Source organism: Penicillium brevicompactum, assembly GCF_028827555.1.
Source record: "Penicillium brevicompactum strain IBT 35665 chromosome Unknown utg000005l_segment0_segment0, whole genome shotgun sequence".
Classification (NCBI taxonomy): domain Eukaryota; kingdom Fungi; phylum Ascomycota; class Eurotiomycetes; order Eurotiales; family Aspergillaceae; genus Penicillium; species Penicillium brevicompactum.
In genome coordinates this window covers 2109782-2125773 of record NW_026623208.1, presented here as the reverse complement: position 1 = coordinate 2125773, position 15992 = coordinate 2109782, and the positions used below count along the sequence as shown (strand labels likewise).

General features: G+C 51.9%; 5 protein-coding genes across 5 annotated transcripts; 3 read left to right on the top strand and 2 right to left on the bottom strand.

Annotated features, from left to right (window-relative positions):
* Positions 1-427: 427 nt before the first annotated feature.
* On the top strand, positions 428-1350 carry N7506_006635 (putative 2-deoxy-D-gluconate 3-dehydrogenase; the record flags this gene model as incomplete). Its single annotated transcript, XM_056955928.1, has 3 exons — positions 428-556; positions 605-820; positions 901-1350. 3 exons carry the CDS (start codon positions 428-430, stop codon positions 1348-1350), a joined length of 795 nt encoding a protein of 264 aa, XP_056810262.1.
* A 1402-nt stretch (positions 1351-2752) lies between these two features.
* N7506_006634 (ferric reductase family protein) lies at positions 2753-4294 on the top strand (the record flags this gene model as incomplete). Its single annotated transcript, XM_056955927.1, has 1 exon — positions 2753-4294. The coding sequence occupies one exon, from the start codon at positions 2753-2755 to the stop codon at positions 4292-4294; it is 1542 nt and encodes a 513-aa protein (XP_056810261.1).
* Positions 4295-4875: 581 nt separating this feature from the next.
* On the bottom strand, positions 4876-9372 carry N7506_006633 (pleiotropic drug resistance family ABC transporter; the record flags this gene model as incomplete). Its single annotated transcript, XM_056955926.1, has 1 exon — positions 4876-9372. One exon carries the CDS (start codon positions 9370-9372, stop codon positions 4876-4878), a length of 4497 nt encoding a protein of 1498 aa, XP_056810260.1.
* Positions 9373-10897: 1525 nt separating this feature from the next.
* On the bottom strand, positions 10898-12530 carry N7506_006632 (clathrin-mediated endocytosis regulator UBX3; the record flags this gene model as incomplete). Its single annotated transcript, XM_056955925.1, has 3 exons — positions 10898-11984; positions 12037-12320; positions 12396-12530. 3 exons carry the CDS (start codon positions 12528-12530, stop codon positions 10898-10900), a joined length of 1506 nt encoding a protein of 501 aa, XP_056810259.1.
* Positions 12531-13059: 529 nt separating this feature from the next.
* N7506_006631 (PAN-complex poly(A)-binding subunit PAN3) lies at positions 13060-15781 on the top strand (the record flags this gene model as incomplete). Its single annotated transcript, XM_056955924.1, has 9 exons — positions 13060-13132; positions 13306-13371; positions 13420-13471; positions 13547-13680; positions 13744-13838; positions 13865-14272; positions 14333-14477; positions 14530-14685; positions 14736-15781. 9 exons carry the CDS (start codon positions 13060-13062, stop codon positions 15779-15781), a joined length of 2175 nt encoding a protein of 724 aa, XP_056810258.1.
* Positions 15782-15992: the final 211 nt, after the last annotated feature.

The following is a 15992-nucleotide window of genomic DNA, read 5'->3' as shown; positions in this document are numbered from 1 at the left end:
GTATTGAGAGGAGCATCGAGAAAGCCTTGGAGGCGTCCCCACAAAAGCCCAGTCCCTTACTCATCTGGAGGAGCTCAGGCTGTGGGGGAAAGTTACGCTAATGGGAAAACGTTCTCGACAGAACTTCCTCTCCAACACGTCTTTCTCCAATTTTTTTTTTTTTAAAACAATCTGATTAGGCTAGTCTTAAAGTGCGCTATTTTCATGCATGTTCAATTGTTTAATTTAATTTTTCTTCAAACGTTTAGCCAGGCCAAAAGCAAGTCGAAAATGACCCAAAGGCCGACCGGCTATTGAAGCGGCTATTGGAATTGCCCCAGCGGAGCAACCCCGCGTGGGTTCCATCTGCTTCGCTGCGCTTTCTTATTTAGTTGCTTTGAACTCCCTCGGGTCTGTCAAAGATTCTATACTCAATTGCATCTTCAAAATGACCGACGTAATGAGCTTGTTCTCCCTGAGCGGGACCACCGCCCTCGTCACCGGCGGAACAAGAGGCATCGGCCAAGCCATGGCCCTTGCCCTGGCTGAAGCCGGCGCCGATATTATTCTGGTCCAGGTACGAGTCCCCACGCGACAGCCGTAGACAGCAACTAATTTTTTATAGAGAGATACCACCAACACAGCTACCAAAGACGAAATCACCAACCGCCTCGGTCGCAAGGCGTGGATTCACGTCGCCGAGTTGGGGGATCGGCAAGCCGTCAAAGGCATCATCCCCGCATTAACCAGTCAAGGCCTGAAGCCGCAGATTCTCGTCAACTGCGCCGGTATTCAGCGCCGACACCCGAGCGAGCAATTCCCCGATGAAGACTGGGACGAGGTACGTCCAAATATAGATTTCGCAATCCATCTTGCCCCCTTGACCCCGTATCTAATTTGTGGAAAAAAACAAAAATACAGGTGCTCGAAGTGAACCTTTCCTCCGTCTTTGCTCTGTGCCGAGAATTCGGTGCCTATCTACTAGCGCGCGACGCCTCCGAATTCCCCTCCGGACGCCGAGGCTCGATTATTAACGTTGCTTCGCTGCTCACCTTCCAGGGCGGAATCACCGTCCCCGCCTACGCGGCGGCCAAGGGTGGTATTGGACAGTTGACCAAGGCGCTGTCCAATGAATGGATCTCCAAGGGCATCAATGTTAATGCGATTGCGCCTGGATATATCGCTACAGATATGAACACGGCGCTGATTAATGATGCCAATCGCAACACAGCAATCATGGCTCGCATCCCGGCGGGTCGGTGGGGCTCACCGGAAGATTTCAAGGGTGCGGTGGTGTATCTTGCCAGTCGGGCTAGTGGTTATGTCTCTGGTGAGATTTTGACAGTGGATGGCGGATGGATGGGTCGGTAAAGACTCCGTGTTTGAGAATAAATCCCGAGGTCCAGCGTGTACATAAATTAGAACCTGAATATATTCCTGCATTATTCTTATGTGTCGGATCTCCTGACTGCCTAGACATCTCCCGATACCAGCATCAGTGCCAATAGAACGGGGGTCGGAGTCGACGGAGTATATACTCAAATGTAACGTGCATATATGACATGTTTGGTCTGTGCATCGACTTGAAACACTAGACAAAGCCCATGTCTGAGGAAACACATGGGCAACTGGAGCCAGTGGAAAACTCTTGCGAGGAAAATATATTAAACCGGACAGTTCGAAATGATCCAGGGCCTCTCGTCCAAGCATTGGCGTGACGCCGGTCGGACTGGAGCTGCAAGGTGACTGATCAGCAAATCACAGCGCCCGTCGCGAGGGGCTCAGGACAATTCAGAAACACTGGCGGGCTTGGATTCACTCCAGGAGTCCTCCCGATAGGCTGGAGCAATCTAAACGCCTTGAACAGTTGCCAATCAGCCCATATAGGGGCAAACACTGACATGTCAACCTGCAGTCCTTTAAAACTCCAGCCGCCGAACCTGAAGTCAGAGCTTTCTTCGATTTGGATCGACATTCATTCTTTTCTCTTGGCTTGACTGCGTTGATCGCATTTACCTTCTTTGACCTCTTTTTTGATAGTACTTTGGTGCGCATTGTTGAGATTATCCTGAATATCTCCGAATATCTGCGAAAAGTGACCAGGGCTGAACAGACTACATCCCTTGCTGGCATTCCAGTGAGTCTTCCCCAACCCAATTCTTGATGACGCCCTAACCAAGTTCTCAGATTCCTCAAGATCTGCTTGGATCTGTTTTGATCGCCTTTGATCTGTTTTTGTCCCCATTGTTCACATTGTGGACTTTGATCCAATCTGACACGCTTTGTTCATTGTTTGCTACAATGTCCCTATTGTGACACCGTCTTTGTCGCGCAACAAAGGACTTCTTCTCACTATACCCTCGCTATTGCCCTGTCGGCTCTATATTTTCATTTCATCTGTCTTCGACCTCGACTCCTGCACGTTCAAATATTCCACCGCTGTTGACCAGCCGCACCCGATACATTTATCGTGAGACCGTTTCATCTTCTGCCAAGATCCAATGGCAGCCTCTCCGCCTATCGATACACGAGCCTACGGATCAGACGACACGTACATATATGAGTATTCAAGGGGCTTGGGGGAGTAGATGTTCCTCGCGATGTGATCATCACTCGCATCATCTACTCCTCACTCGCCTTCTTGGCTGTCGTATTATTCTGCGGTCGAGTGGCCCAGATTAGCCATGCATATCTTCGCCAAATCACCGCCTCTGGAGCCAACAAGAAGCAGCAAACTTTTTGGGCACAGGAAAGCTCATCATGGTGGCCCAATATGAAGAAGCACTTTCTCTATGCCCCATTGGGAAACAAGAGACACAATCGAGAGCTGCAACTTTCCTCCGTCGTGAGCGTCGGCACCCTGCCCTCCAGACTACAGACCATCCTTGTCTTCCTCTACTTCTCCAGCCAAGTCGCATACTGCGTCTTCCTGGACTACAAGGTCAACCACAAGGCAGCGCTCGTGGCTGAGCTCCGCGGACGATCCGGGACGCTGGCCGTCCTCAACATGGTCCCTCTCTTCGTTCTCGCCGGCCGAAACAATCCCTTAATATCAATTCTTCACATCAGCTTCGACACATACAACCTCCTCCACCGCTGGCTGGGCCGTATGGTAGTAGTTGAATCAGTCGTCCACACAGCCGCATGGGCCGTCAACGCCGTGGACGAGCAAGACTTCGCCGACATGCTGATCCGACTTCGATCAACCCCATTCTTCACCTGGGGCCTCGTTGGAACCGTCGCAATGATCTTCTTGGCCCTGCACTCTCCATCCCCAGTCCGCCACGCTTTCTACGAGACATTCCTTCACCTCCACCAACTAGCAGCGGTACTAGCCTACCTCGGCGTCTTCCTGCACCTCAAACTCGACAACCTCCCCCAACTAAGCTGGGCAATCGCCATAGCAGTCATCTGGTTCCTAGAACGCTCAGCCCGTCTCATTCGCCTCCTCCACCTCAACGTCTCAACAGGAGGAACAACCACAATGACCGTCCAAGCCCTTCCCGGCGAAGCCTGCCGCGTAACCTTCCACCTCCCAAAACGCATCGATATCAAACCAGGCTGCCACGTCTTCGCCTACATCCCCCAAATCTCCTGGTGGATGTCACACCCTTTCTCAATCGCCTGGGCCGAAGACGCCTCAACCCCCCAAATCCAATCCTCCAAATACGCAGACCTCGAAAAACAAATTACCCTCCCCTCAACAACAAAAACCCAAGTCTCCCTAATCATCGGCGCCCAAAAAGGCATGACCCGCCGCCTCTTCAACCTCGCCAACGCCTCCCCTTCAAAATCCCTCTCCCTCTCGGGCTTCATTGAAGGCCCCTACGGCTCCCACCCAAGCAATCCCGCAAGCTACGGGACAGCAGTCCTCTTCTCCGCAGGCGCGGGTATCACACACCACCTCCTCTACACCCGCCAATTAGTCCAAGCAGCAAACGAAGGCACCGCAGCTACCCGCCGCGTCTACCTCGTTTGGTCCGTCCGCTCAACAGATCACTTATCATGGGTTAGCAAGTTCATGGACCAGATTCTGCGCCTGCCGGGCCGGCGCGATATCTTGACTGTCAAGTTGTTCGTGTCGAAACCGCGCAAGGCGTCTGATATCGTCAGCCCGTCCCCTTCGGTCACGATGCAGGCTGGTAGGTGTCGGCCGGATGTTGTGCTTGATGAGATTTTGCCTGGCCGCACCGGTGCTACGCTGGTGAGTGTTTGTGGGCCTGGGGCTTTTGCGGATGAAGTTAGAGCTGCGGCTAGGGGGAGGATTGGGAAGGGTGCTGTGGTTGATTTTGCCGAGGAGGCTTTTACTTGGTGAATGTGTTGCATATTGGGGTTTTGATATATCTTAATTGGTGTTTCTTTTTCGGTTGATTTGTTTTTCTGGTTTGCATTGTTTGGCGGGTTGAGTTTTATAATGGCTTTTGTACACTAGAGCTTAGTCTATGGACATATCTTACTTTGTTCTTTCCAATGTTCCCTTACCAGATTCTGTTCGCTAGAGGTTGGACTACTTGCAACCTACAGGATAGAGAAAAGTTGAGATAACACGTTCATAAGATTCTGACCAGGAGGCCCATATCTAATTTATTATCTAGAGGAACCCCATTTTCCAGACAGTGTATAGTGTGTATATGCAGCCGAAAAAAGCCAACAAATAAGAACAATTTGTGCAAAGCACTCAAGGTCGCAATAAATGCAAGAATCGCCAGAGGAAATGGAATCATCATGAAAGTAAAAGAAAAAAACAGAAAATAGACCACAGGAGTAACACTGAATCCACACCGAGAAAGGACCAAAAAAAAGAGGAGAAGGAGTCATTTTAAAAAGAGATCCGAGACAAGCTCAGACCAAGGGGAAAGAAGGATCGGAAAAGAAACAAGAATTCAAAAACAACATTTAAGCAGTTTTCTTCTTGTTCTGAGATCCCTTGGGAACACGGGCGAGCCAGTAGATGAACACAGCACCGAAGACGTTGAAGATGATGAAGGCCCACATAATTCCAAAGTTGCGCCATGCGTCTTCGAAGTGACTGCTCACACCAGCAAGGAAAGTGTCTGTCTCGGAAATACTGCAGAATGAGCAGTCGGATGTGGCATTCGGGTTGGTCAGGTAGCCACCAGCAGCTGGTGAGGAACTGGTTCCGTAAATGTAATCCTGCATGTACTCGCCGCAGCTCTTGCCGCTGGTAGGCTGGAATCGAAGCAGCTCGATGTCCTCACAGGTAACGCGAGCGCCGGAAGTACCGGTGGACAGCATTGCGGAGACGAGGTAAGTGAAGGGTGAAACTCGGTACATGAAGATCCAGAAGCCGGGCATGTTGTCTGGTGTGGCGAGGACACCACAGAAAATCAGACAAAGGGAGAAGACCAGGTTGGCGATGTTGCCACCTGTTTCGGCGAGTTCGATTCCGGCGATCACCATGTGTGCGAAGGTGGAGGTGAACAGGAGGAAGGTCCAGATCAGGAGGAACATCAGGGCACCGCGCTCGTGGAGATCGTGTGTCAACTCCGTGTTGCGGTACAGACCGATGGGGTAGTACCAGCAAACGAAGATGAGGACGGCCATGAGTGTGTTCCAGGGGAGTTCGACGACGATGTTTGCTGTCATGAAGGCCTTCCAGGAGTAAGACTTGGATGGACGCTCGCGGACCTCGTAGAGGGAGCGTTGAGTCACGAAGTGAGGCATGATTTGTTGCACCAAGTTACCGAAGATAGTCATCAACATGAAAATACTGAACATCTGGTTCTGGAGACCTTGGATACTGTTCTGGGCGTGGAAGAAGGAGAAACCGATGTAGAGAGCCGTGAGAGAGCAGAGAGCAATCTTGGAGTAGATGTAGACGGGAGTGCGCCAGTATTGACTGAAGACACGAACCAGACACTCGCGAAGTTGGACAGAGAAGGGCGCGGCGAACTCGTTGAAAGCGGTAGGGTCGTTGTTTGTCGTTTCGACGGGGCGCGAACAGAGAGTCCCCTTAAGCTCGTCGAGGTGCTTGTGGACAGCTCTGCGCTCGGGACTTTCCCGCCAGACGGCAGGCCAATCAATCTCACTGTGGGATCCAGGGGCTGCTCCAATAACTTCCAGCATCCATTCAGCGGGATTGGCGTCGGATGGAAGCGTGGGTGCACCGTTGCGCTCAAAGTAATCGGAGAGGATGGATGACTTCTCACCAATATCTCCAAAGTAGACAGTCTTACCACCACGGGCGAGGAAGAGCAGGCGATCAAAACGCTGGAACAGCATAGCAGAGGGCTGGTGAATGGTGCAGAGAATAGCTTGACCGTGCTTGGTCAGGGTATCGATGAGATCGAGAATGGACCAAGAAGTCTGAGAGTCAAGACCGGAAGTAGGCTCGTCCAAGAAGAGAAGTAGCTGGGGCTTAGCAGCGAGTTCGACACCAATAGTGAGACGCTTGCGCTGCTCGACGTTGAGACCTTCACCGGGGACACCGACGACAGCATCAGCGTAGTGCTCCATGCCAAGAAGCTTGATACATTCTTCAACGTAGTCGAGCTTCTCTTGGTGAGGTACGTGGGCAGGTTGACGGAGGACAGCACTGAAACGAAGAGCTTCGCGGACAGTGGAGGTGTGCAGGTGAAGATCTTGTTGCTGGACGTAACCGGTCTTACGCTGGAAGGACTGGTCGCGAGGGCGACCATCGACCAACATGTCACCAGAAACAACACCCATAGTTACACGGGTGGCGAGAACATCCAGAAGAGTAGTCTTTCCGGCTCCGGAAACACCCATTAGCGCAGTGCAGGTACCAGGCTTGACCCAACCGTCAACGTGATCGAGGATACGGCGCTCTTCCTTCTTGATCTGAATATCGTAGCAGACATCCTGCCAGTGGAAGATTGCGGTTTGTCTTTGGATTCCAGCGTCGGTAACGGGACCGTCATCCTTGCGACCGGTTGGGGTCATGGAAGTCATTTCGATATCGTCATCGGAGCTGGGGGCTTTCTTGGGGGCCTGACCGCGACGGAAGAGCAGAACCTCACCCTTGGACTTGGACTCGGAAATGTACTCAGTGCCGATCAGGTAAGTTGCCATGAAGAACATCATGAAACCGAACATGATACCCAGGTTTCTCCACTTGTGACTATTGGCGTACTGGAAGCTGTCAATGAAGTAGGTGTCACCGTTGATGAAGGTGTCGCCAGCCTGAGCACCCTTTGCCGAGCAGATTCTGTTGAAGTTGCCGACCTCGAGGTATGAAGGTCCGAGAGGGACGTAACCATCTTTGGCACAGGGGAAATCACGGCCGTGGAACTCGTTCACAATCAGTGACTCGAAGCCATAGGCAATCGGGTCAATGTAGTTCATCCAGCGAGACCAGCCAAGCATGTTGCGAGTAGGAATGGTGAAACCGGTGTAGATGACCAGACCCAGAATCAAAATGGCAGCGGGTACCAGAGCCTGAGAGAGGGTTCGCGAGGTAGCAGCGATGGTTCGGAACACCATTGACATGGTCAAGGTAGTAATAACGGAGAAGAGCAAGAAAGTGAAGAAAGCACCAGGGGTCTGGCGTAGACGAGTCATGAAGTAAAGCGGCACGTTGAAAGTGATCGAGTTGAGCAGCTTATACGGCATGTCACACAGCATAGAGGCGATCGCCTCGGCGAATGGATGATACATGGCGTACCGAGCTTGCTTTTCGACAATAGGGCGTTGGGCGTAAAGAGTCAGGATCTCGAGAGCACTGGAGAAGGCGTTCAGGAGGACGGCGAAGAAGAGAAGAGCACCACGAGAGTAGAAACTGGAGGTGTCTTCTGGCATTTGGTAGAACACAGATCCGATAATCAAGGCCATGATAAAGTTACCAATCAAGGCAGATGTGGATAAACTGGCATCTCCCTTCAAACGCTGGAAACCGCGACGGACGCAGAGATCGACCTGTTCGACAACGGACATGGTGTAAGGGGATTTGGTACGAGTGTTCTTAGACTGCATAGCCTTGCGAGACTCGACGAACTTCGAGAAAGCCTCGCCACCCTTGGGGTACTTGTCGTCGTATTCGGAAATCTCAGCCTGGAGCTGTCTGTATGCCTCACTCTTCTTCCAGGCGAGGGCGAAGTCGTCGGGGGTACGGGGAACGACCTTCTCATAGCCCTCCTTGACAACGCGCTCGGCGGGACTGGTAAGCGAGGTGAGGAAATCGGCTGTGGTTTGACGCTCGGGGCACTCGAAGCCCATATCAGTGAAGAACTGCTTTGCCTCGTCGGTGGGACCGAAATAGATCTGGCGACCTTCGTACAACACAGTAACCTTGTCGAAGACATCATAGGCACTCTGGGAAGCCTGGTAAATAGCCACAGCACAGGTGGTTCCGGCGTACTTGGCCATCAGGTTCAGGGTCTTACAGAACTCCAAAGCGTTGGCACTGTCCAGACCACGAGTACTGTTATCCCAGCACTGGAGAGGACTGCCGCAAAGGGTGGCTTCGGCGATACTGACACGCTTGCGCTCACCACCGGAAACACCACGAATGAAATCGTTACCGACCTGCGTGTTGATGGTGTGGGTAAGACCCAACATAGCCATCACCACATCGCGCATGTGCTCCGCGTATTTCTCACGAGTGACACCGGGCAACCGGTTGCGGGGAGCGCGTGCAAGAGCAGCGAACTTCAAGGTATCTCCGACAGAAAGCTGGGGGAAATGCACATCAGTCTCCGCAGTGTAGATAGCCTCACCACGGAACTGAGTGCGCATCTGTTCGTCCGAGATACCCTGGTAGTTCATATAAGAGAGATCGTCCTTGAAGATGCCGTTCATCTCTCCGGCAATGGTCTTCAAGAAGGTCGAGCAACCGGATCCAGGGCGACCGAGAACAACCAGCATCTCTCCGCTCTTTACCAGACCGTCGAAGTTCTGGAGAATCTGAATCTTCTGCTTGCCGGTTCCAGCCACGGCGCGCATCAAGGCACCGATCTCCAGAATCGAGTTGGCGACATCTTTCTGGTAATCGGTGGGACTTCCAAATCCGTGAACGCTTAGGTTTCTGAATGCAAGGCCAGCCTCGCGCTTGAGGTCCTTGTCGCCGTGACGAGAGTTGATAGCCAAGAAGTTCTTCATCCAATGCTTGGCCTTGAAGTTGCTGCTGTTGGGGTTGAGGGTCGAGTCCTCATCGATCTCGGCGAAGGTGTTTTGTTCGGCAACATCCAACGCGATTGAATGCCGCGTTGATTGACGTGTGAGTTGTTGGGCTAAGCTGCGCACTTCAATATCGGCGTGCGCCTCATCGATGGCTTCGTAGTTATCGGGAATCATGGTACTGGCGTTCGACATACTCATGCAGGCTCCGGGGTCATGGCGACGAGCCTCCATGGCGGCGACATAGCTTTCCTCCGACGCATAAGCGTTCGGGTTGACCGTGCCAAGTAACGACATGGCCTCCGACTGGAGTCAATATATATATCAACTGGGATTAAAGGATTCGTCCCCAGGGAGGAGAGAGGGAGGAATCACCCAGTTGTGAATTAAGGGATAAAGGGGTGGAGTATATGGGTAACGAGAGTGTGTAGGTCAGGAATGGAACATTAAAAAAAGGCACAAAATAAGGAGTGTATACCACAATGAGCGAGAGATGTGGTTAAGTATACTGAAAAAAAGGAAAGGATTCGAATTCGAGATGGTGAGACCAATCGGGAGTTGAGAAGAAGGTGGCTTCCGCCGGTTTGGCAGTCGAAATAGATCTCGGGGGCGGACTAGCGAGGGTCCGGATTATTATTTGGGGTTTTTTTGGTTTTTTAAGATTTGGTTTACCTTTTCTTCATATTTTCCATATTTTCCATATTTTTGTGTATTGGTTTACGCGTTGACTGGTATTTGGTTGATCTTTCCGGTTAGGGTTCGTGTTCATCGGTGTCAATCGTTGCCAAGGACAGCAATTAATGTGGATTATCATACTTGTTTTACAGCCTTAGCTCCGATCGCCTAAATTTTTCGATCTCTCACGCATCACAATGGTAGGGTTTCAGGTTTTAGCTTGGAAAATGGGTTTGTATACTCCGTACTTCGTATGGAATATCGAATATCGAATATCGAAAACTGAGTCGTACCCCAGGAATTGAGCATAAGCCCAAAACGGGTACGAAAAGAATACGGAGTTAATATAAAATAAAGTACTACATGAAAGGGCCGTGGGAAGTCCGTGATCAAGACAAGAGCCATGGGCGTCTTCATCGGAATCAAAGTGATCCGTCCGCAAATCAAAGTAGACAGCAAATCGAAAAAGACAGAAGATCTTGGCTCGGATGCCGGGAATTCAGCATCCGGCTGACTAACCAGGGTCCGCCGAACCTCTCCAAACACTCTTAATTTGGGTGCACAACTCTAATGCCAATCTTATTCGCCTCTCCCCACTTGCGTCTCAGGTTTTGATATACACTTCTAGACTTCATGACTACTGTACAATTGACTTACTTCATGTGTAAGAACTTTCTACTTTGTACAAGTACGGACACGTACGCCTACTCCGTACTGACATCTGTATAAAACCGGGATTTTTAGTCTAATTCCCCCTTACGGCTTCGGATCGATCTAGCCCGCTGATGTGCATAGACGGGCGAGAGGTGGGCCGATTGGTGCTCTCATGGCTATATGTATGGCTGACCTCCGGGTGGCGTACCTGGCTGACCTGACTGCTCTCAGGCCGCATTAGGCTGCCCTCATAATTACGCCATTACACCCGTGGACACTCAACCCCTGTACACATGGATGCAAGTCTGTGGCCAAATTGGAAATCTGACTCAGACGTGGCTCATGAGACTTGCAGATGCCCAGGGGAAACGGTGAAAGGAATTTTTTGTCTTAGAAAAGTACGAAGGACTCCATACAGAAATGTACATTTGTAGAAAAGCGAAGTTTGTTGTATGAAAGAGCCACGTGTTCCACAGTGTTCGATCAGTCATATTCATGACACCACGGTCGCATCGTCCTCCTCGCTGTCCTCCTCGTCTTCGTTCTCAATCGGTTCCACCAACAGATTGCCTCCCCGACCGATCTTCTCGCGAATCGAGCCTCCGTCATCTAAAGAATAAACTACCCGAGGCATCGGTGAAACGAGTCTGAATGGGTATTGGTGCACAAACCCCGCTGGTTCACTCGTTCGAGGTGCATCTGCATCCTGCAAGGCTTCCCAGCACTCGACCACCGCGTAGAGCTCTTCGAGATCGGCGTCAGGCGCGAACTTGCGCATGATGCGCTCGCCAGAAGGGAGCCGAACACTAACCCTTACTGTATCTTTAGCGTCTGGCCCGGGCTCGGCACTAACCGACTGCGCGCGCCAGAGCTTCCACTGCGCAAGGTCTCGGCGCCGCTGCTCCTCCGCCGCTTGGCGTCCTGCGGCTTCTTGTTCCTCGCGCTGGCGCTCCGCCTCTGCTTCTCGGCGTTGGCGGGCGCGTTCTCGGTCAATCGCCAATGAACGTTCGTAGGCTGAGTCTTGCTCTTCACGTAGGCTACGCGAAGCTCGTTGCTCTGCGCGGGAAGATCGAATGCGCTCTAATGGCTCTTGGTTTGATGTAACGGCTGCTTGGAGCTTGGTAACGACCTCTGCCGGTGCGTTGACTCCGGCGATCCTTCCAACGACAGACATGGCAGTCGATGAGACATTTGGTGTGTGAACGACCACTGCTGCGAAGGGGAATTTGGTGACGCGCAATGAGTTTGCGACTTGGTAGGCTTCGGAGTCACGGACGTTGCCTCCCCACACTAGTAGGTTGTTGCGGGGATCGTTGATGAACTCCACCACCTCAGGTGCCAGCAGGGTATCTCGGACCCAGCTACTCGTATCATCGTGCTCAGGCGATAGAAGGACGACTAACAAGAACTTCAGATCGCGATGCGCTTTCTCCAAAGCCATGTTGTATCCGTTCTCCAAGAAGGGGATTGGGTGTGCTTCATACTCCTCCTCGAACTCGCGAATGAAGCGAGCAGCGGTATCCTTGGGCCCGAGGGGACGACGACCTGTGGTGTTCTGGCGGGCGCCTCGCAGGGCAGGGCTTGCCGTTCGGTTGAACAATCGTGGGAGGAAAGGGAAACAAGCGCCCGAACAGGCGGAAAGATGTGCATAGTAGTCGGTACACCAAATTAAATGGCATGAATAGTAGCGCAATGATCAATGGGGGTCGGTAGACAGGTTGGTCCCCGGACTGTGTACTGATTTGCGGCGCCGGATCCGTAACACGAGTGATCTGCGACAGGCGCTCGGTGAAGTCTTCGTTCATCAGATTCTGGGTTCGACGGTTTTGTTGAGGTGGAGGCGCTTGGTCCATAGCAGAGCGGGCCTCTGCGAGGGGATCTGGGCCCTCTCCATCAAAGAACTTGGATATCGCGATCTAGAATGCGGGGATCCGTTAGTGCACTAGATCGAGGGCGCGTCTCGCCCATAATCCGCGGTATGGAGTACCCACCTGCACGTTCCATTCTGAGCGTTGGAGAAGGGGAATAGCCTCTGATGGTTCTTGACTTGTCACAGCCATGTACGTTTCTAGCGCAGTTCTCTCGCTATCGGAGAGCCGATCTAGGTCCAGCTCGGGGCTCGACATTGTGTGGGAGGTTCGGGGGCCATAAACTCAGTATGCAGAAGAGATCAAATTACATGGACGATGGAAAAACGAAGTGACGGCATTGGCACGTGTGCAATTGTAACGGGTAGAACATAGCGAACGTTGAAGCTCAAGCTGGCCTCTGCCTGCTGTAGCTCGTCCTGACCGCCTGGTCCGTGCGCCTATCCCCCTTCGCTCAATCGAGATCATCCGCCCCGCGTCTTCAACCCATCAGTTCTGTCGCAATCGTTCCATGGGATGCGAGCGGGCTTTGGTCTTATCCTTACCCATTCGTGAATTTCCGCTATTGATATCGGCTGACGTACCGCCCAACGTCCGTGGGCTCTCCCGGAATTGATCCGCTGCTGATCGCCAAACACGACAACCGTCGATAACTCAAACAACATCAGACCGAGACAGGGGAATGCGGTTTCCTCTTAACAGCTTCTTCCGTTCTATCCCAAGCCTTGTTTCAATGGGGATTCTCTTGCGCTGATCCGCATCAACGAGTGGATAAAAGCAAGGCATAATGGCGTCAACGGGCAAGCCTCCGCTGGAGGACGCACGTCGGATAACTGGATCACCGAAAATGAAGAGCCGTGGTAAGTCCGTAGAGAAAGAAAGGAGAGCTGGCGATATCGCCTTCGTGTGCCCCGCTATCTCCGTGTTTCCTGGTACCCTGTCACCGTGGTTGCCATCGTGTTCGATCTAATGTCCATAAGACAAACACCTTCTTTGGGACAAATATCGCTAACCAACATGTTCTAATTGCCAGAAAACGCGAAAGACACCTTGTGCCGTAATGTGACTATATATGGCCGTTGTCGCTATGAGGACAAGGGTATGACGGCTCCTCCGTCGGTGTGTTGAAGCTGACTTGGGTATCCAGGATGTGCTTTCAATCATGACCCGTCCAAACTGAATGCGCACCAATCAGATAGGTGAATATCACACTCAACGTCTCGCTGGGGATAGCTCTGGAGAATGATTGCTGACGGTGTCTCTTTCTCCGATAGCAAAAAGAGATTCAATGTAGACTCACCCAGCTTCACTCCATCGTCTCTCTCTGGGAATGGAGCACCAAAGAAATCCACTGCCATTTCTCCCAAGGCCGTTAGCGCTGCTCCATTCCAACCTCGGACCTCAACAAGTAAGTCCTGGTGATGATCGATGATCGTGGTGAGGAACACAGAGCTTTGCTGATGGAAAGAAGGATCCAACACGAGCACTCCTTCGGGACGCTCAGAAGCAGTTCAAGACTGGACAGTGGCTGACGTGCAGGAGTTCATTCCCCAAAACTTCGATGTGGTGAGTCGTTCTTACCCTCATTTGAGCTCGTCGAGCTCGTGACCACCGTGCTCTATTTCCCTCCCTTCTTCCCTCATCCCGTTCCTGTGCATTCTCAAACCATGCAACCCACTTGCAGTGATATCAAGATGCCAGATGACGCTGAGCCACCTATTTCAACCCTTGCCTCTCTCCCTCTTCCTCGCATCAATGCTGTTGGCGTGGTCGAGTATCCTCCAAGGGCCCCTTTGGCTTACGTTCATCAACAGGGACCTCTGCAAGGTAACGGGAATGGAGGCATTGCTTCTCCCACTGCCTTTGATCCATTCGTGACCACTCCTACCCCGATGACACCTGGTGCTGTTGGCCCTGTCTCTGCCAATCCGTATTCCCATGATCCCACAGCTGCGATGGGAGGTGCTTTCTTTGCGAACCAAACTGGGTTCCAGCAACCGGTAAGTTGATCTTTCACGAGGCTCACTTTTGGCAATCCCGCTTACCTCACTTTACTTTAGGTCCAATACCATCTCTATGCGCCAATCGGCCCTCACAGCCAGAACACTCTGGGGTATCAGCGGAATGTGCACGATCTCTTCCTCCCCAATGAAATACGTGAGGATCTGCAAAAGAAATCTGCAGCTACCCTCCAAACCCTACCTAGTATGAGAACTCTTTGATCACGATTGTGCTTGCTTTCACTGACATTGTCTAGACACCCAACTCCCCGCACAAGTCGACTATTTCCACTCTCTTGTTCCCCTAGATCTGAGCCACCAGAAGAACGCTGCAACATTTGGCTACCCAAGCTGGATTTACAAGGCACAGTCCAGCAAAGATGGACATTTCTATGCCCTTCGTCGACTTGAAGGTATGACAATACTTTATAGCTGTTCTTTAAACACATACTAACAACTGCAGGCTTCCGTCTCACAAATGAGAAGGCGATTCGCTCTGTCCAAGCCTGGAAACGCGTTTGCAATGGCAGCGTGGTCACTGTGCACGATGCATTCACTAGCCGCAGCTTCCAAGATAGCTCTCTGATCTTTGTCACTGACTATCACCCTCTCTCCAAGACACTGGCGGAGCAGCACCTGGGTGCCGGAAACATGGGTCTCGGCAATCGATTCCCGCCACGCAACAATGCCCACATCCCTGAGCAGGTTCTCTGGGGCTACATGACCCAGATCGCCAATGCCGTGAAGGCTATTCACGATAATGGTCTTGCTGCTCGGGTTCTCGAGCCTAGCAAGGTTCTTCTCACGGGAAGGAACCGCCTTCGCATCAACGCCTGTGCTGTGCTTGATGTCGTCCAGTTCGATACTCAGCGCACTGTGCCCGATCTCCAGCGACAGGATCTCGTCAACTTCGGCCAACTTATCCTCACTCTGGGTGCCAACTCTCCTACCATTATGCACAACCCTACCAAGGCCATGGAGCATTTCACTCGTGCTTACAGCCCCCAGCTTAAGAACTCTGTCGTCTGGCTTCTGAACTCGCTGCAGCAGGAGCCGCTCAGAGACATTGACACTTTCATTCACGGAATTTCAGCTCAGCTGATGTCGACCTTCGACTCAGCCCTGCATATGGATGATCAGCTCAGTTCCGACCTCTCCCGCGAGCTGGAGAATGCACGCCTCGTGCGTCTCATGACCAAGCTTGGCCTCGTCAATGAACGTCCTGAATACGATCTTGACCCTCGCTGGTCCGAAACCGGAGAGCGCTACTTCCTGAAGCTTTTCCGCGACTACGTCTTCCACATGGTAGACTCCCAAGGCGACCCTGTCGTCGATCTTGGCCATGTGCTCACATGTCTCAACAAACTCGATGCCGGCAGTGATGAGAAGATCACATTGATCGGCCGTGACGAGCAGAGCTGTTTCATTGTCAGCTACAAGGAAGTGAAGAAGGCCCTCGAGTCATCCTTCCAGGCGTTGCTGAAACCCCCCACCAGGCGCATGCACTAGCGAAGAAATACTTTGCTCATGGCTGTTTCCCTGCTACTTTCCTGGTTTGCTTGCACTCTTAACCATTCAGTTGCACATCTCAAGCTGGTAAATTGCCGGCTAGATAGTGTCTACAAGGGGCTAACCCTTTTTCGAGGTTCCATCTGTTTCATTTCGCAAGCAACCATTTCGCCCTCGTGCGCATCTTATTGAGATCCATCCAAACATAAGA